This window comes from Barbatula barbatula (assembly GCF_947034865.1).
Source record: "Barbatula barbatula genome assembly, chromosome: 8".
Lineage (NCBI taxonomy): Eukaryota > Metazoa > Chordata > Actinopteri > Cypriniformes > Nemacheilidae > Barbatula > Barbatula barbatula.
This window is the reverse complement of record NC_136771.1, coordinates 2,792,182-2,813,352: the sequence shown is the minus strand read 5'-3', so window position 1 is coordinate 2,813,352 and position 21,171 is coordinate 2,792,182. Positions and strand designations below refer to the sequence as shown.

The window sequence follows — 21,171 nt, the reverse complement described above, 5'->3', positions numbered from 1 at the left end:
AAAGACTATACTGCGTATTGAAACGTATTTATATAATTAAGACAAATACATTCTACAAATACAACAGGTTCATTAAAAGGCTTTAGACAGCTGTCTTTACTGTTGTAAAAGAAAATATCTTTGTGTAATATGACTGACATTATATGCACCATGTTGTGACAAAAAAGATCTAAACTCAAAGTTATTTAGTTGTACTTTTTGCTCATTGATGACATTTCTGTGTATATTTGAACAGTTTTGTTTTTTGGTGGTAAACATGCTATGGAATTAGGACTATAAAATTAAATGTGTTATTTATCAAAATAATTAATCATTTATATAATGAATATATTTTTATAATTAAATGATTATTAAAATACTCTGCTTAAAAAGTGCTTAAAGGGTTATTTCCAGCGACGCCATACACACAAAAAACAAATGGTGCTATATAGCACTAAAAGTGGTTCTTTGGCTCGTAATCATAGGGGAACCATTTTTAGTGCTATATAGCACCTATTTTAAATGGTGCTATATGGCACCTTTATCAAATGGTGCTATGTAGAACCATTAAAGGTGCCATATAGCACTTTATGCTTAATGGTGCTCAACAGAACCAACAATGGTTCTCTGGATCATAATCATAGGAGAACTTCTATATGGCACCTACTTATAAAGAAGCGTTATAGCATTTATCAAAAGGTGCTAGGTAGAACCATAACAGGTGTCGTATATTGTTTTAATTTATCTAGTAGGGCTCATTTTAATGCCAGATACTACCATAGACAAGTTGAAATGCTTTAATAAATGACACTTATTAAAAAACATTTTTTAATCGTATCAAAACACCATAGATTTAAAAACCTTTAAATTTATGCATTTAAGCAGCAAATAAAATATATGCTTAAATAAAGGGAATAAACAGAGGCAATACAAAATTAGATTAGATTCAACTTTATTGTCATTACACATATACAAGTACAGTGTAACAAAATGTAGTTTAGGTCTAACCAGAAGTGCAATTAGCAGGTGCAGGATATACAGTTAGAATAAATACAGGATACAATTTATTTCTTACCACTGAGCTACAGGAAACTTGCCTCTGGAACCACTTCTGTCCAGCAAACGGTTTGCGAGTTATCGCTGATGATGTAAAAAACCTACTTTTGCGAACTAGTCCTTGGTTTTTCGACCGATCGGAACCAAACCAATGCAGATGACTTCTGTGGAGTGTGAATGTAAATAACTAACTAAGTTTACTACTTGTGTAAATGTTCCATTTCAGTGTTTTCAATGTAAAAATTGTGCAATAAGTTCTTCAAACTGTAATCAAATGTTCATGGCTTACCTCAACCTCAAACAGCAACCCTGGGTCCTCCTTGAACAGTGCAGGTAAGAGCAAAATAGCTGCTTCCAACAGTAGGCCTTTAAATACAATAACCTCATTAGGTTGACATAACATGGTGGATGCTTTCACCAAATACTTGTTTAGTTTTTTAAACATTCATTACTGTGCAGACAGAAACATGCAGGGAGACTATCTAAGCAGTGCAGATTGAATTACCTTTTTTAGTCTGCCATTTACACAGTCCTCAATTTTGCGCCTGAATCTCTTTTTCAGGGGACTCTTCAAGGACTCGAGGTGCCATTACAGACAGCTGCGCAAGAAGTCGTTGGTCCACATCAACAGATGTGTGGTCTCTCAAAGTCCAAAGTAGCTTCCGATTAAGTAAAAAAGACGCGTATTAAAATATAGCCATAACTCAATTAAAGGAGCCAATTAATATACTACTGTACTTACTATTTTGGCCAGTCTAAAACACGTGAACTCACAGAGAGCCTCCTCTGTGCTGTGGTTGGACATAAAATTTCTTTGGTAGCATTTAATCAGTGCCAACTTTTCTTTTCTGAGCTCTATATTTGGTCGAAGCTTCTCAGTTTCCACCTTCATTGCTCACAGATGTTCCTTGATGCTTCGTTCATCTTCTCCGGCATCTACCTATTAAGGGAAGTTAAATTGTCATAAATGAGGGTTGTCAATAAAATGTAACAAATAAGTGTCAATACTAAAGTGATCAATGACATTATAACCTGTTCCAGTCAACTATGCCATGTTATGTTTAAATAAGGCACAATACTAAACTCACCGGCCACTTTATTATGTACACCTGTCCAACTGCTCGTAAACGCACATTTCTAATCAGCCAATCACATGGCAGCAACTTAATGCATTTAGGCATGTAGACATGGTTAAGACGATCTGCTGCAGTTCAAACCGAGCGTCAGAATCAGGCAGAAAGGTGATTTAAGTGACTTTGAACGTGGCATGGTTGTTGGTGCCAGACGGGCTGGTCTGAGTATTTCAGAAACTGCTGATCTACTGGGATTTTCACACACAACCATCTCTAGGGTTTACAGAGAAGGGTCCGAAAAAGAGAAAATATCCAGTGAGCGTCAGTTCTGTGGGAGAAAATGCCTTGTTGATTCCAGAGGTCAGAGGAGAATGGCCAGACTGGTTCGAGCTGATAGAAATGCAACAGTAACTGAAATAACCACTCGTTACAACAAAGGTATGCAGAAGAGCATCTCTGAATGCACAACACGTCGAACCTTGAGGCGGATGGGCTACAGCAGCAGAAGACCACACCGGGTGCCACTCCTGACAGCTAAGAACAGGAAACGGAGGCTACAATTCGCACAGGCTCACCAATATTGGACAATAGAAGATTGGAAAAACGTTGCCTGGTCTGATGAGTCTCGATTTCTGCTGTGACATTTGGATGGTAGGGTCAGAATTTGGCGTCAACGTCATGAAAGCATGGATCCATCCTGACTTGTATCAACGGTTCAGGCTGATGGTGGTGTTATGGTGTGGGGGATATTTTCTTGGCACACTTTGGGATTTTATGAGTCCGAAAAACATGGATACGTAAAGAACTTACTCTTTTGTACCTTTTTAGGCAGCCACTGTGTCCACATACAACAAAGAAATGTGGCTCACTTTCATGGAAATACTGCAGGTGTCTGAGGTATTTGTTGTAAGTGAATGTTCTTACATGGCAATTAGGGCACTGGTACATCAATTGCAGAATACTTGAACCTTACCCAAAAAAGTTTCACAGAATTCCCCCAATTCGATATCTTTTAGCCACTGGCAAACTTGAACAGAAGTCCAACTCCTAAAGTCTGTCATAATCTAAAGAGAAAGATAAAATAAAGGTGAATGTTAGCCTATAACATTATCTGCTATTATGCCTACATGAAAACCTGAATTACTCATATCTGCTAGAACAGTAGTTTAACACAATTTAAACTGAACAGTTACTGTAAATCAGTTAAATGACCACAAGGCCATTAAATGTCTTAAATCCAATTCATTAACACTTGCAATGAATCGCTTACTGTAAATACAGATACACAAAATATACACGTAATTATGAAACCAAGGATATTTCGTTACACTTTACTGTTTGTAAACTTATCTCTGTTACGTTAAATGAACCCTGTTTTTTTAGTCTCGAGGTTAACGTTAACGTTATGTGTCTCGAGCTTTGTCGGTTGGTTCGTTTTTTTGTTTAAAACTAGCAATTACAGCTGGTTCGACTTTGTTGGTGTTTTTTGAGCGTGAATGGGATGGTAATCGCATATTAAAGAAAACTAAATCTGCAATTTAGCGTTACCTTACGCGGTTGGTTTGGCTCTGTCACAAAACGCTATAAGTTAAAGTTACGTTTGCAAATACAAATGAAAAATGTCGCCTGTAGAATACATTTACTAAAGATCCTATTTCTGTGGCACTGTTACTCACCTCGATATATATTTGCTTCTTTTCCGTCTGAATCCGCGTCCAACGATGAAGTTTTCTCCTCAGGAAGCTTTAAACTCGCGCTTGCATGGTGCGTCCACCTGATTGGCGAATGGTTGCTAGGTTACGTGACGTGCTCTGGTCAAAGGTAGTTCTTAGCAGGTCCTACTCAGGTTTTTAGCGATTTAAATTCTTGTTCATGGTGGGATTTTATAATCTATGTAAATAAGATTAAAGATGGTACGGTCTAAACCTTTTATAAATGAAATGTAACTATATATGTAAGATATAATTTAAAACAATGGTGTGATAAAAAACACTTCCAACTCATTTTTGTGGGCAGGACACATAACCATTGTTGTATTTTGTCTAATATCAAGACTATAGTTATTGAGAATATTGAGAATGCTTTTGATAATCTATCTGAATATTGCCTATTTATAATTTATTATATTTTGCTTTTCACCCAGTATGTGACACACTAAAGACATTGGAAATTAGTAGTCTACTTGAATGCAGTTTCCAACAGAAAGGTCATTATATAAGCTTAAATCACAAAACATTCATATATAATATTTCACTAAATAAAACAAAGCAAAGTTAATATATGAGAAAAAGGCAATAGCCCAAAAATTGAGTTTGTGATATAATTTCTGTGACTTCGCACACCCATGTGAAGTATCTTATCCATTTACATTCATTCAAAGACTACAGCCGTTCACCATGTTTTAGCTTTCTCTCATCCTCCTTTCTCCTTCCACATAATTTAAGCTACAACTAACAGCTCTCACATCCCAGAATTATCTTGTTGTTTATGTTGTTTTCAATCCTTTCCCCAACTAAAGAGACTAAGAGAGAGTTGAGATCCTAAATAACTATATACTGAGGGGTTAACGGTTTACTTGTACGGCAGTGGTGCTATATAGCACCTTAACAACCCCAAAGAACCAATGAAGAACCACTGAAGAACCATACAGGTGCTTAACTGGTTCTTTATACAGTAGCGGTGCTATATAGCACCTCAATCATCCCGAAGAACCGGTGAAGAACCGGTGAAGAACCATTTTTTTTCTGTGTGTAGAATAACCATTTTTGAAGGATCATTAAAGAACCATCTCTACCTTTTTAGAATCTGAAGAATCCTTTTTGCAACAAGGAACAATTTGTGAAACAGTAAAAATCTTCAGATATTAAAGGTTCTTCGTGGAGACATTTAGACAAAGACGGTTCTTCTTCGTCATTGTGAAGCACCTTCATTTTTAAGAGTGTAGATTTAAATTGGTCTCATACGTAGTACAAAATTGTAATAAGGCCATCAAAAAAAATCGAATATAAATAAATATATCATTCATGATCTCACTTACTATATTATTCTCGCACAAACATTTTTAATGAGAGGTAAAGAAAAAGTTTAATCTGTGTACATTTTTAGAAGATGGATCAATGGTATGAATCGAATTATTACAGTAATGTCACAATGTTCAAAAACAGGTGTTATTTTCAGGTGTACACCAAAAGTTGTTTATTTGTGTCAGTACAATAAATGTGTGATTTGTACAAAGATACACGGTCCCGGAGTCCATATAAAAACATTACTGCAAGAAAATAAAGTAGAAACAACTAAATATAATAATGATTCTGTCTAGCATTTAGATAGATAGATAGATAGATAGATAGATAGATAGATAGATAGATAGATAGATAGATAGATAGATAGATAGATAGATAGATAGATAGATAGATAGATAGATAGATAGATAGATAGATAGATAGATAGATAGATAGATAGATAGATAGATAGATAGATAGATAGATAGATAGATAGATAGATAGATAGATAGATAGATAGATAGATAGATAGATAGATAGATAGATAGATAGATAGATAGATAGATAGATAGATAGATAGATAGATAGATAGATAGATAGATAGATAGATAGATAGATAGATAGATAGATAGATAGATAGATAGATAGATAGATATAGATTTAATTAAATGTTACTGGACCACTAAAAACACCACCCTGAATTACTGGGGCTTTGACACTAGCTCCTGTGGTGGACTCTATTTGAACCGAAAGCCCTGAAGTTTGAGCACCAGAAGACGCTCCAGCCCTGGCACCAGCACCAGAAGACGCTCCAGCCCCGGCACCAGCACCAGAAGACGCTCCCCCTCCAGCTTCTTCTGAGCCTGAAGACACTAAGAAAGAGTACAAACAATCTTTTCATTTGAATCTGGTGAATAATTCCAAATGTTAAGGGAAGGTAGGCCTACCTCTCTGGAGTTTTCCTTTTAGCTGATGGGCCAGTTCTTTCTGTTTGATCAATTCTAGCACTCTGACGGCGATGGTCCCAGCATCTGAAGCGCCATACCGCTGCACCATGACATCCACAACATCATGACGGTTAGTGTTCTCAAGCGTGCCTCGAGGTATGGACACAGTTCCTGAATCCTCGCTGTTACTCAGGCGCCATTTGAATTCTTTCAACCCATCATCCGGCAGGTCCTCGAGTGCATCCAGAAGCGCTGTTTTGGTCGCAGCCATTTTGTGTCACTTGGAGGAACGGGACAATGTGAGATTAATATGGGACAATGGGTGTCATGGGGAATATATGGGTGTTGGTGACATTTGTTTGGTTTTACAACATATATCATATTTACAAATAGAATACAAGACAAGAGCATGTTCAGCATTTTCTTTCAAAGACACAACCGCAAAAGGATCATACATAATCTGCATCCCAAATCGCCTACTTGGTTAGATGTACCATAAGTGTATAGGCTACATTTTAGTGTGGCAAAACATGCCAACATTGGCACATACTAACACAAAGGACCACCACAGTCTCCTATAGACGACAATGTAACTAAAACTCACATCACAATACACCTTCTTGCATTTAAGCATTTCGTCATTTATTATTTAGTAAAAAATAAGTTTTTCAATTTTGATCTGTATGCTGCAAAACGAGAATGCGCCCCAGAGATGAGGATTTTTTATTTTCAAATCCAAGTTAATTTATTTACTTATCTTACGTGTTTACATTTAAAGAACTAGCTTGAAACCACCAGAATACTCTGTACTTACGAAATCCTGAAGACGAATTATCTCGAGCTTCACTTCCCCGTTTTCAACTTCTCACCGGTTTCGTTTCACTTTTACTTTGTTTGTCTTTTTCCGGAAGAGTCTTTGTAAAGCCACAGGTTTCCGTTGCGTGTACTTTTATGTGCAACAAGGGTTGTTATTCTGGGGTTAGTAGGGGTTTGTAGTAGACCAGGATGGTTGAAGGTTGACAGCAAAACTATGATGAAATATCACCCCGTAACGCCGCCCCATCCATAGATAAAAAATAACTAATCAAGTCACAACGCAATCAAGCCACAACACAACGGGATGAAGCCACAACTAGGGTGGCCATTTCCATAACACCAAAAAGGATGACACTTTGCAGCATTTAGTGAGGCAAGAATAATTGCATAGGATTGCTCTGGTGTACTCGCAACTACAATACAATTTTGTGCATCATATCGATGGTATCATGATACAGTTTACCAAAGAAAATAAGCAATAGAAAAGACTAAACTATTATAGAATAAACGAAATATTTTCATTTTATTGCTCATCATTACATTTTGAAAGTTTGATTATTTCAAGACTTATTTTTCCATGAAAAATTGCAGCGTTTATTGTAAATAGTTTATCAATGTGGGTTATTCTCTTTTTAAAATTCATTTGCCCACAATCTTTAGTTAAAAATGTAGTGAAGTGAAAAAAATCTCAAAAAGTACAGATATTTGGAAAATGTTGATGAGTAAAAGTAAAAATACTTGCTGTCCACCTCTGGTAACCATACATTGGCTGTACTCATTTGCGTCTGTATGGACACAAAACCAATGCAATACGTTTTCAAAGCTGAAGCCTGAGCAGCACATCCATCTTCACACAACTAATTTCTTCTTATTTTATAACTTTTATTGCTCGTAGAGGTCATATAATCGTTTTATCCCATGAGACAATAATTATTTTTTATATACCTAATATTTGTAATTAGTGGTGGGAAAATGTTGTTTTGCACTTTAAGAAAACCTTTATCGATTAAATATTTTTGAACAGATATTCTTTTGCATCCCAACAGGACTTCTCACTATTCTATGATATATTTGTAAGATTATCTACGCAGATAGTAAAGGACATTTTGGTTATCTGACAAGCTCTACAATTTCTCCAAAGAATTGTATAACATTGTCATCTGCTGGTTCATTGTGTTATGGCACTCCTTAACAACAGAGTGAAGACAGGGGGCGTTTATTTTACACTAGCCGTGATAAAGACTTTTAATAATAAAAAGTTAGCCTACTTGAAAAGAATGTCTCAAAATGTTAAATTATCTACAATACCTGATTGTGACTGATTGTCAGGTCTTAACACATATCTTTTGTCACTTTATATTATATACTTTATATTAGGGCTTATTAAATAATCGTCTCATCACAATAATTTCAGATAACACCACAATTATTGCGAATCCTTAGAAAAAACAAGAGTGATCTGCAGTATCTGCGGCTTTTTTCACTGTCCCTGATCTTCACTCACTGTTACATTCATTGACATCTCCATCATTTGAGTTGTATTAGCTTTGTATGTTTTGTTTTGTTTTCAGATTTGCCGCATCTACACAGCAAGACCCTCATATCTCAAGACAGTCTTCTCTGTTAAGGTTACAGAAATATCATATCATTTATAAGAGCATGGAATATCAAAATATAGGGTTTAAGTTTCCGTGTCTCCGTTCTATTCATTTCAATGTTCTGTTTTTAAAATGCACTAAATAATTTCTAGGTTAAGCGTTTTTCAAGGTCTGAGTTTTTATTTATTGGTACCTTCTGTTCATTTGTATTGATTTAAGTGTTTATTCAACATGAACAATGCAGGATAACATTACAGAGGCTCTTCACACAATCTTCTAGCCAAATAATTATTTGCATCCCCAGTCCCTGGTTAGGCTTTTGAAATACAGTAAAATAAAAACAGATAAAGTGTCAAATGAAAAGTACAGTAAACATAACAAAAATCTGAAACTGTGTACAACCATCAATGTTCATAATCTTGCTTTTGTATGAACCATTGAAAACATAAGGCTAATGCGAGCATTAATATAATTGTTTGTGTTTTGTTGAAGTTTTAAACTCAACTGTACCTAATTCTATGAGGGTCACACAGACCTCACATGCTTTTGCGATGAAATCCTCAGGTCTGTGGTCAGATCTTATGTAGGGTCCTGATGCCATTGACTGGCCCTCATGTTCCCCAGACCTAAATCCAGTTGAGAACCTCTGGGATCTCAATTATCCGAAGCTGTCAAGTAGGCCTACCACCGTAGACTGTCACGGAGCTCACTTATACTGATCCAAGTCCGAGAGCAGTTCCCCCAAGGCATTGAGGATTTAATCCCCATACGTTATAGCACATGGAGGTCTGTGAGACCCTCCAAAGATGGCCCTCCTCAGACCACCCTTCCTGTCGACTTTCCATTGTACTTTTATTTGCTATATGCACGTGAAAATGATTCACCATCGCTTATGCTTCCTTGGTATTATGCTGTGCTGATTATAAGTTTTCCTTGTTTTTTAGCAGTATATACTGTATATATTAGACGGTGACAAGCGTTGTTTAAATGATTATATATAGAGGTTAAATGGGGGTTTATAGGTATATTAAACCTTCATCATTATTTACTCTTCACCTTACATGCACAAATTTACACCAGGGGTCATCATCCCTATTCGGCATGTGGAAGTCATATTGGTTCAAAAATCCATCTGAACTGAAATGGTTGAGTTTTGACCGTTTAGTGGATATATTAATTATGAACGTAATGCCATACACCACTGAATATTTTTAATATTTTCTTTAGTTGATATATTACCGTGGTTTATTTACGCGTAAGATTTTCATTTATACTTTTACTTTGAAATTACCCTAGGACCCCGAGAGGGCGTGTGTCGTAATGCTGTTGTATAATAAAAGTCACGGCCGGTGGAGGTGCGCGCATCTATGGGTGCATGTTTACTGCAAGGACAGACGACAAACACAAACACTTCAATGTTTATCAGCGATCCTAAATGATACTTATTCGTCTAATGCTGTAACTGTTTAAGGACACAATCGAGAGACTAGAAAAAACTGAACACCGCTCTTAAACAGGTTTGTTTATATCTTACTGGCCTAACTCACAGTAACAGAAGTTGATGAATGTCATGTCAGTGACCTGTCTTTGTTTTATTTAACATTAAACTATTTAGCAAAATGTTATGGTCACGTCTTTATGATGTTACCGTGTTGGGCTTCTGTAAATGTACAGTAAGTTTGATATGCATTGACAATAATAATAATAAGGTTTATCAATAAAGACGGTATTGTTTATTTCTGATAGTCAAAATATTTGTAGGAAATTAAGTGTAAATGTATATTATTTCTAAATAAAAGCAAAAGTATAGCTATAGTGCTGTTGGTTTTACATTGTAATAAATAGCATTACAAATACAATTTGTATTTTATTTATTGCATAAATGTTATTTCTACACGATCTAATTGAACTACCCCTCCGTGTGCTAAAAACCACGTTATTCCTTAAACTACTTCATGGCATATGTAAATCGTGATCATTTTGTGTGTTTTTTTTCTAGATATATTCATTGTGAGGTTCATCGTCATCATCATGGTGAAGATACAGAGCTACTGTGATGCAGGCGTCTCCATGCAGCAGGTCTGGGTAGATGGCGGCCTGACTCTATGCTTCTACTTCACACTGGTGCCCTGCGTCCTGCTCGCCCTCTCGTTCCTCTTCGGGACCGTCCTGTGCGTATGCTACTCTCGCTACGGCACAGAGATGGAGCCCAAGTTCGTCCCCCGTTCTCGACTCTACCGACTCCAGGTGGTCCTGTCGGTGCTGCTCGCCCTGCACGCTCCGGGCTGGACGGTTTATCGGGTCAGTCAGGGTGGAGACCAACCGGGGTACGTGGTGCTCTACGGCTGCCTCTCGACGCTGGGATGGATTTGGGCCGTAGGTTTGCTGCGGTTGGAGAGGAAGAGGGTCCTGGTGAGGGACAGAGCCAGAGGACACAGTGTGGTTCTGTTGCTGTTCTGGGCTGTGGCTTTTGCGGCAGAAAACTTGGCGTTTATATCGTGGATGAGCCCTCAGTGGTGGTGGGCTTTGGAGACCCCCAATCAACAGGTATATGTTTTGAAGACGATGACAATGCATGTTATTCTGACCCTACCTGTTTCATGACCTTTGTCAGCGTTTCTATTGTGCTTTCTGAAAATACTAGAAAGTGACTCGGCTCTGTGAATGCACGCACATCATGACAAAGCATTATTCTGTTGAAACAATAAATTAAAGCAAATATTAAGCAACAGGTTTCGTTCAAGTCAGTTTAGAATGACACTGTAGTGATCAAATGTGACGATAAAGACGTCATGTCAGTGTGTGTCTTTAAGAAATGGTGACTTGCACATGTGATAAATATTGTTGAGTCATGCTTGCTTCTGACTGCGTGTCCGCTCTCGTCGGCCACACCCCCAAACGGCTCTCATTGACCAATCATGTGACAGCTGTTGTGACATTTTGTTACATTCCAGTTGAGCTTTTAAATGTAATTAAATAAAGTGCCACAATAAGTTATATAATAATCATGGCATAGAATATATAATACATCAAAAATAAATATTTCAATTAAAAATAAATAGAATCAAATGTAATAAAACCATGAAGCACTAATGTGATGTCATGCAAAAAATGTCACATTAATAATTAAATGGAAAGAAACGAAATCCATTAAAATACGACTTTAAATAATTCGAAATAAAGTGTATGTTTTTTACTATAAACAGAGTTTGTTGATATCTTAATGATTCAGAGAAAGCTACATCCTATAGTATCGTCGCAGGTTTAATTCTTGTGAACGCACATTCTGATAAAATGTATAAAAATATATATTTTTTAAACGTTTTGGATAAAAGCTTGTGTCAAGTTCATAAAAGGTCAATATTTAGTTTCAAAAAGCGAAACCTTACAAACTCGTTCCAATATTTTATTTGATTCTCAAAGGTGCACACAAGACAAAAGCACGACTGAATATCTCCGTATGTGTCTCATCTGTGTCTTCAGGTGGAGTTTGCTTTGTGGCTCCTGCGTTATTTCTGCTCGGGTTTGCTGTTCCTCTTAGGCCTCAAAGCGCCGGGGTTGCCACGGCGACCGTACATGCTTCTGATCAATGAAGATGAGCGTGATGTCGAGCACGGCGCACAGGTGAGTGATTGACCTACACACATATTCATAATTTCCCTTAATATAGTGTTGATAATACTATTTAATGCTTACTTTATAATGTCTTGAAATTTGGATTCACATCATTGGATCGGCACGTTGTTGATCTCGTGCATCTTCACAGCCTCTCTTGGGTAACTCTTCTGAGAATCAGTCCACATGGAAGGACTTCGGGAAGAAGGTGCGACTCTTGGTTCCATACATGTGGCCTAAAGGAAACGCCATATTACAGCTGCTGGTCGTGTTGTGTCTCAGTCTGCTGGGAGCCGAACGCGCCATCAATGTGTTTGTGCCCGTATACTACAAAAACATAGGTGCACTTTCTTATACACATACTGTATTTGTAACTTCAATGTTTCAAATTAGTTACAAAAATGCTATTGTGCCAAAATTCCTGATGGCGTTTATAGTGTAACCCAAGACAAACATTTACGAAGTACTGAATAAGGTTGACTATTAAGGGTGTCACACACCTGACACAGAAGCAACGAGCTTTTATTGTGAAAAATGTCAAAGTCTGCATTGAGGAGCTGTGGGAAACCATCTGATATGAAGCTCTGTCACAAATGTTAATGGTTTTGGTCTTTTCACAGTGAACCAGTTAACAGACGGAAGCTCTTGGAAGACTTTGGCTCTCACGGTGTGCATTTACGCCCTGCTGAAGTTCCTGCAGGGTGGAGGAGCTGGTGAGGACATGGCACGCTCTCACGAGATCGTTCAGAAGTGACCGATCAGTCTGAAAATGTGTTTCCGTTCGCAGGTGCGTCTGGTTTCGTGAGTAACATGCGTTCTTTCATGTGGATCCGTGTTCAGCAGTACACCAATCGGGTGGTGCAGGTGCGTCTCTTCGCTCACCTGCACTCTCTCTCTCTGCGCTGGCACCTGGGCCGTCGAACCGGAGACGTCCTGAGGAGCATCGACAGAGGAACGTCCTCCATTAACAGCCTGCTGAGGTCAGATTTGAAACGTATCTTTACTTTGGTCTATGATTATATTGAGTAATATTTTGAGATATTGTTGAAAGAGTTTTGTAATAACTTGTTTATTTGAACAGTTACATCGTATTCAGCATCTTTCCCACCATCGCTGACATTGTTATCGCCATCGTCTATTTCATCTCCTATTTTAACGCCTGGTTCGGCCTCATTGTCTTCGTTTGTATGACCCTCTACCTCAGTAAGTATCCAATAAACATGATAAACTTCAATGTATTTAATATATATTATATATATATAAAATAACATTACCTGCCTGCTATTTATGTGAAAGTAACAAAGTGAAATGTTTAGTAGATATTACTCGTATTTCAAGATTTGCTGTAGTTCTTCGAGAAGTTAGGGCTGTGTTTCACTACTTCAGTACACTAGTGTCTGCTGCATACTTTGCAGTATATTCTTTATACTTTTCAGTAGTTGAAACCGTAAACAGCACAAGAATATAAACATTAGAGCAGCGTGCTTAGTTGTTGAGTTGACATAACTTTATTTGCTAAAAATTTGGCAGCATTGCATCATGGGATCTCGCCGTTCCTTTGCACTGTGCTCTGGCTGATTCACATTTTGGCAAATGTAGTAGATCATTTTAAAGTCTATTCATTTTAAGCGTCTTTGCCTTTGAAGTCGAGAAGAATAAATGAAGTATTATTCATAAAAAATTCTACAATCATGTTTTTATTGTGTTAGCTGTATTATTTTAGTTATTCTGGCGTAAATCAAAACAAACCGACAGCAGTTTGATTGATATTAATTGAAATGCACTATAAATACAAATTTAATAAACATTTAGGAACCAAACTCTTCAAATATATTTTATTGTTGATTGAATTTATTATTTGTTGTTATCTTTATCAGCTCTTACCATCATTATCACCGAATGGAGAACAAAATACAGACGAGACATGAACACGCAGGATAACAATGCCAAATCTAGAGCTGTGGACTCTTTATTAAACTTTGAGACGGTGCGATGGCCCTTTTTAACTAAATGAATGTTCGCGAATTCTACAACATGAATGCATTAATGAAAGTTGAATTCGTTGTCACCAGGTGAAATATTACAATGCTGAGAGTTACGAAGTGAATCGATTTGAGGACGCCATCCTCAAATATCAGGTAACAAACACGCTCTCTTTAACCTGTGAAGGGACACATTCATTTATTTGTAGGTAGATGATTTTGAAAGGAATAATATTGTTTTGTTTTCGCTCAGGTGTCGGAGTGGAAGACCAACGCTTCTCTGGCCTTCCTAAATCAAACCCAGAACCTGATTATTGGTTTAGGGCTGCTGGCCGGATCTCTTCTCTGCGCGTACTTTGTAACCGAGGGCAAGTTTCAGGTACATTATTGCTTATTGTTTCTATTTGTATTACTGTTTATCAAGTGTGAATTATAAATGAACTGCTCTTTTAGGTTGGAGATTATGTGCTCTTTGGGACATACATCATTCAGCTCTACACCCCTCTCAACTGGTTTGGAACGTACTATCGGTACGAAGCTTCTTCACTTTTTTTTGCTTTTATTCAAAATGATGCTTAAAAGGAAGAGTGTTTCACTTTTCGTCTTTATAGCCAACAATAATAACGGTATACTAAGCGATGTATCAACCGTAATGATGTTAGGGGTTGTAGTTATGTCGTGGTTAAAATTTCATCACACATTTATCAATCTCTCCTTTACGTTCTGTTTCTTTCCTCGGACAGAATGATCCAGAACTCTTTCATTGATATGGAAAGCATGTTTCAACTCTTCACTGAGGAAGAAGAGGTGAGTGGAGGGTTTTCTTTATAAATTGTGAAAATAGAAAATGAATGATGTCATTTAGTTTTTTTTCTTGTGTAGGTGAAGGATGAAGTCAACGCAGGAAGTTTGTCCTACAGGCAGGGAAAAGTTGAGTTTGAAAATGTCTTTTTCAGCTACTCACAAGGGTAAGTAGATTCTGGCTGTCTCTTACAAATAAAGCAAAGCATTACCATGGTACTGAATTATTACCATATTTGTAAACCACAGTGTTTACTTTAAAGAATAATTCAAACATTTCTGTTTATTGAAAACAATTCGAATATTGGCCTTAAGTTAAGGCATTAAAATGAATGACTAAAATATGTAAAAACTAAACTAAATGTAAAATAAATTATTATATAGCAACATACTGTAGACAAACAAATATTAAGTACATTATTTTTAAACTTAAAATATAAAATTAAAACCAATTCAAAATTTAAAACTGCAATAAAACTGAACACAAAACTATATAAAGGTTATAAATTATATATTTTTGAGCATACATTTTTTTATTTGTAGAAAGGAGATTCTAAAAGATGTCTCTTTTACCGTCCAGCCCGGTCAGACAGTAGCACTTGTAAGTTTTATTCTGTTTTGTCATTTCATGTGTTTATGTCTGGATGCAAACACGTCTGTCCAAACAAATTGTGTTTTAAAAACCTTTTAGTTCACACACATTCTATAACACAGGATTGGTTTGACGTCTTTCAGGTTGGTCAGTCTGGATCAGGGAAAAGCACCATCATTCGCCTGCTGTTTCGTTTCTATGACGTTCAGGGAGGCTGCGTAAAGATAGACGGTCAAGACATCTCGAAGGTGAAGATGTGATGAGTACCCAAGTAAAGCTTTGTGTTTGTCATCCCTGTCTTGACTGTTCAGAAGTAAATATGCTAAATGTATCTGGATGTTTTTCAGGTGAAGCAAAGCTCACTGCGGGCTCACATCGGCGTCGTTCCTCAGGACACCGTCCTGTTCAATGATAACATACGAGACAACATCCGTTACGGGCGGGTTGCCGCTAGCGACCGGGAGGTGGAGGAGGCGGCGATCACGGCTGACATTCATGACAAAATCATGACCTTCCCTGAAGGTGAGAGACTTCAACATCGGATATAAACAACATCTGAAACACTACAGCATTCTGACTCTCTCTATTTAGGATTGCAAAATTAGACAAAAAAAAGTTTGAATGTCCTTGTATATATATATATATATATATATATATATATATATTTTATATATAGTATGTAAAATATTTTATAAAAATATATATTAAATCTATTGAAAAGAATTTGCAAAAGGTCCTGAAATTATTATTTAAATATATATATAAATTATACAGTAAACACAGTTAGCATTAATATTCCTTTTACTATTATATTAACACAATTATAATTTTATACAATTATTTTAGATTTTCTGTCTTTTAGGTGCGTTTGCCATTTTGTAGTATGACTTTATATTTGAGTTAATATTTGTGTTGATTTTTTTGTAACACATCTGTAGGTTATGACACTCAGGTGGGCGAAAGAGGTCTGAAGTTGAGCGGAGGAGAGAAGCAGAGAGTGGCCATCGCTCGTACCATCCTCAAAGCACCCCAGATCATTCTCCTCGATGAGGTATGACACCACACGTGCATTATGGGAGAAAATGTCTCAACAAGGAAATGAAGTAAATACGATTGTGAAGTAAAACAATAATGTGGAATCCAAATCTAAATAGTTCAATATTCTCAGTAATAGTTATGCATTTTCCAAGATGCATTTTAAACACATGAATGAACACACTCTTAAGTTTATACACACAATTAGATTTGATATGTTCATGATAAGATCTTCTACCCACAGGCCACATCTGCTTTAGACACACAGACAGAACGAAACATTCAAGCCTCGCTCGGTAAAGTCTGCGCACACAGAACCACCATTGTGGTGGCACACAGGTAAATGTGTTACACTTTATCTTTCATGTTTAACTGTCATGGTTCTGGTTACATTAATGTTTCAACTCTAGAACCCAGAACACAACATTGTCTGTACAGATTTGATAGTAACATTCTGTCTATTGTCATGTGTGCGCTGTAGATTGTCGACTATAATTGGAGCCGACATGATTCTTGTTCTCAGCGATGGACAGATAGTAGAGAGAGGAAGGTAAGTGTGTCACTACAAAGAAAATTCAGTTGATTGTCTGACATCGACTTGAACCAATATCTATTGTCTTATACAGAGACGTGTATGTGTCACTTATTTGAACATTTAAATTACTGTTTTGGTCAAGCAACGTTGAAAATCGCATGCGTTAAGACATACTGGCAATGACCGTGTGGTTTTGATTGTTGCAGGCACGAGGAGCTGTTGGCTAAAGGAGGGATGTATTCTGATATGTGGATGAAACAGCAGCAGGCTCAAGACACCGATTCAGCTTCCGACTCTGAGTCTAAAGACAGAAAATCTGAGAAACTACAACCCGCAGCATCCACGACAGCACACAAAAGCCACTGAAACACAACAGCGTATTCATTTTATGGTACATTTTACTCTGTTTGTGCTAAGCAGGCCAGTTCTTATTTCTCAGATTTTTTTGGTGCATTCATAACGCTAAATCCTACTGCTGTTAATACGAGAAGACTGACAGAGGTGTGCTATTGTCTGACAACTGCAACCTTCACTACTGCCAACACATTTGAAACACTTAAGGATATTGACTTTTTTTAGGTTTTTAGTCTGTTATTTAAGTAAATTTGTGTATACTAGTAACATTAGATTTTAAATGTTTTTGATGAACTGCTTTTCATTGTAGGGTGTATAATGTAATTCTCATGACAATCCAGACAGACACGCATTTTAATTTACCGTTATTATGAAAAAGGTAAACACGAGTAAATAGAAATAAAGACTGAATTTGTGTATAGACCGGATTATATTTAAGACTAAATCTAAGGTTAAACTTCATTTCCGTCTAATTTTAAGACAACGTTTTAAGCAAAGGAGAAAAGCAAGTGTCATGTTTGACGTTTATGCAGGATGTATATTCGACAAGACTATCCAATTACATTAAGGTGTTTTCATAAGTTATCATTCATGGTCATTGGGTTGTTAATAAAGTGTTTTGCCATAACCAAAAGAGAAAGAATCACGTGGGACTGATGCTGAACTAGGGGACGTGGATAAAATCTGCCCAAAGGTTTTAGCGGGCTATTCTAGATGCATATATGTATACGTTGTTTTTGTGTGTGACAGAATCTGGGTAAAATGATATCATAATTTATCTGGATGAAAGTTGTGTGTCTGTATTTTATTGTATACAGCAAGGGAAGGGCTTATGTTTATACAGTACATATTGAATGTGTTTGTTTTATTACACGTGTGTTTTGCCTTCATTCTTTATGTACACCTAAACAACGTGAACATTAAAAGATGGAAAAATAAGACTTTTTTGTTGTTGTTGTTGTCTTTTCCACAAGGGGGCGTTCGATAGATATTTAGGCGGAATCCGTTTACATAGAATAGCAGTGTTGAAATGTCGTTTGTTTAGCTTGATACACGTGTCTATTAAAATAAAAAGCGTTTTAAACTGCTTGTTTCTAGTTGATGCATCTTGCCGAAAAATTAAAGCGGCTTTGAATGCGCTTCTTTAAATGAGCCACGTGATTGGACCGATCCTCAGCGCGCTACGAAAACAAACGGGTACCACGTGACAGCTATTCGCGCTAGGACCGGATGCAAACTGCTTAGACTCGTTTTAAAAGTTAGTCATATAATTTGTTTTCTTCAAGAATGTTCATAACTTCTTAAAGTTAGTTACATAAAAAGAAAAAGAAACATTGGTCCAATTGAAATCTGAAAAGTAAGACTGATTGGACTTAAATAATTGCTAGTCAGCCTTGTTGTTAACTTAGCGGCTAAGTTTATGCAACCGACCCCTAATAAATAATCGCACTGAGGTTAAAAAAACTCGATTAATATTAATCTACACTTTTATTGAATACATTATCTTCTAGAAAATGTAAAATTATGAGGAAAAGAATTGAATTACCTGAACCGCTAGATGGCGACATCCATCCTTTAAACACGGAAACTGAGGATGGCTGAATGCACAAAGAGGCTATTTATTGTCTAAACACTTGTTAATTTATATTTAAAGATATAGTGTGTTCATCTATGTGTGTATGGTGCTTTTAAAACAAAACTTTTTGAATGTAGGTTTACGTCCAGTGTTTCTCAAAGTATGGACCCCATGGTGGGAATAAAGACATGACAAGTGGGACGCGATAAATGGGTGGCCATCTCTATTAATTACCTTATTTATTGACCATACACTCAAAACAACGACCATTTAAATGTAAACCTTAAATAAATTGCAAGAAAGACTTTATGTCAGAGGTTTGTGACATGGAATGAAAAGAAAATGGAGATTCGGCACCAGCAGAGAACCAAGTTAACCAAGAACCAAGGCCTAAAGTTTATTACCATTTTGGTTTTTGGCTATTGGTGACAGGTGGTGCTCGGACCCCTTCCTTACCTCCAAAGTGGGGAATGCTAGAAAAAGTTTGAGAAACTCTGCAGTAGTCGTAGGTCTTAATGGTAATTACGTCTATTGTTAATGCTCTTAAAGGGAACCTGATCAGAATGTTACCTGCAGGTTATTTTAAGGTTTTTAATGTTAGCCCAAAAAATAATCAGCATGAAACGTTCTGGGAACATTAGCGGTTGGTTAGAAAAACCATAACCCGGAAAGTTCTGGGAATTTTCCCATATGGTTCCCAAAAGATATATGTGTTAGGGGAACAATCTGTGTTTGCTGGGAATCATATCTGAGGCCCCTGGAGGGGTGGGCTGAGCTCCTAAATTCACCCCCACCTTTAACTGCCCTATTAAGATACATATCACAGAAATTTAAGTTAATCGCATCCCCCGAGTGCAATAAATGTATGTTTGTTTAAGTTTCTTTCACCTGAAATCAGTCAAGCATCACGTCTTGATTCAGTTGAGCAGGCCTCTTATCAGATGCACTTAAAAAACATTAAGTTTGAAGTCCAGAACAGCCAAAATCCAACTACACCCATCCTAAAAGAGTAATATCTAGCTGTCTTCCTTCAGAGTTTCAGAAGAGATCTCAGCAAGGTCACCAGTTGTGCTTTATGTTTTCCTCCAAGACAAAAAAAATGAAACTCAATGTGAATTCAACTTGTGAATCTTATGGCGTCTACACAGGCGAGTGGCGGAATACATTTCTGTGTAAAGACACAATGCCGCATGAAAGCCGATCACCATTCCCTGACCCTCCTCAGACTCCAGTATCGAAGGCGACTCTGATGCGGCTCAGGTTCAGTGTAAATGAAGGCACATTGAAGCCGCTCTAAACTACGCCAATGTCATGTCAGCAGAATGGGAGAGAGTGAAGATGAAGCCAAAACCACCCAGCAACATTTGTTTTAGGCTTATAATAACATAATTTTTCCTTTCATCGTTCAGAAAATGATTTAATGAGGAGATATGTTTGTTTGTGCTTGTGGCTGTTTATTCAGGCGGGCTGTGGCACAGTTTGAAGGCATGATGTAAACTCTGAGACTGTTTCGACCATAAATACAGTTTAGATTAGTTTTTAATGGCAAATTAATTTTTTTTCGTATCGTTTATTTTTAAGTTAATTTAGAAACACGTTTGATAAATGTTTGTGACTCTTGCACAAATAATTTGGGTCTGATCGAGCTAGGATTGAAATCCAGGATTATTTGTTATATTTCCAAACGCATCTCATTGAGGACTATATTTCATACACGGGAACGACCTGGTAACACCGGAACTGTTCGTTTACCTGGTCGACATGGACTTTCTGGCTCTTTAAAACTACTTTTGCCATCTTTCATTAGCCGGATAATAAACATTTCTATGGCTCGTGGTTAGCTTGGAAATTCCTTTAAAATGTTGCATTCATAGCCTAATATTTCTTTTCTCCTAAAGTATGCATTGTTATTATTAGTGTCAGTATTTTTTATAGTTTATATCTTTAATTAAAGACATTATTTTATTAGCAGATTGTCAGAACTTTTGTGGTTATGTTCAGCATTATTTCGCATCATTTTAATTCCACTGTAAATGCATTTTGAAGCATGTTTCTGTTCTGCCTAAAATTTCTGCATTAGGAGAAAGTCAAGAGTTGCATATCCAGTTTAAGACTGAAAAGACAGATTGTCAAGCAAAGAGAAAGAGTCTTTGATGGTCTGTGAGAACAAATGTTTGCTGCAGTGTTTGTTGAGGAAGAAAGTTTACAGA

The 21,171-nt window shown here is 36.9% G+C and overlaps 2 protein-coding genes and 1 long non-coding RNA gene across 3 annotated transcripts; 1 reads left to right on the top strand and 2 right to left on the bottom strand.

The window, feature by feature from the left end:
- Positions 1–1,065: 1,065 nt before the first annotated feature.
- LOC306898058 lies at positions 1,066–1,672 on the bottom strand. Its single transcript, XR_013787079.1, has 3 exons — positions 1,541–1,672; positions 1,325–1,401; positions 1,066–1,199 (listed from the first exon to the last, which is right to left on the bottom strand). It is a non-coding gene; the product is annotated as an uncharacterized lncRNA (long non-coding RNA).
- Positions 1,673–5,154: 3,482 nt separating this feature from the next.
- On the bottom strand, positions 5,155–7,220 carry LOC306897350 (caspase b). The gene is made up of 3 exons (XM_079461991.1): positions 6,872–7,220; positions 6,058–6,337; positions 5,155–5,982 (listed from the first exon to the last, which is right to left on the bottom strand). The coding sequence occupies exons 2-3, from the start codon at positions 6,326–6,328 to the stop codon at positions 5,771–5,773; spliced, it is 483 nt and encodes a 160-aa protein (XP_079318117.1). The 5' UTR covers positions 6,329–6,337; positions 6,872–7,220; the 3' UTR covers positions 5,155–5,770.
- Positions 7,221–9,781: 2,561 nt separating this feature from the next.
- Positions 9,782–18,329, top strand: LOC306897388 (ATP-binding cassette sub-family B member 6-like). The gene is made up of 20 exons (XM_079462100.1): positions 9,782–9,988; positions 10,471–11,018; positions 11,955–12,095; positions 12,238–12,427; positions 12,707–12,799; positions 12,874–13,066; positions 13,168–13,289; positions 13,964–14,073; positions 14,159–14,224; positions 14,322–14,447; positions 14,522–14,598; positions 14,812–14,875; positions 14,951–15,036; positions 15,413–15,470; positions 15,605–15,709; positions 15,809–15,983; positions 16,400–16,512; positions 16,741–16,835; positions 16,978–17,046; positions 17,238–18,329. Exons 2-20 carry the CDS (start codon positions 10,503–10,505, stop codon positions 17,395–17,397), a joined length of 2,559 nt encoding a protein of 852 aa, XP_079318226.1. The 5' UTR covers positions 9,782–9,988; positions 10,471–10,502; the 3' UTR covers positions 17,398–18,329.
- Positions 18,330–21,171: the final 2,842 nt, after the last annotated feature.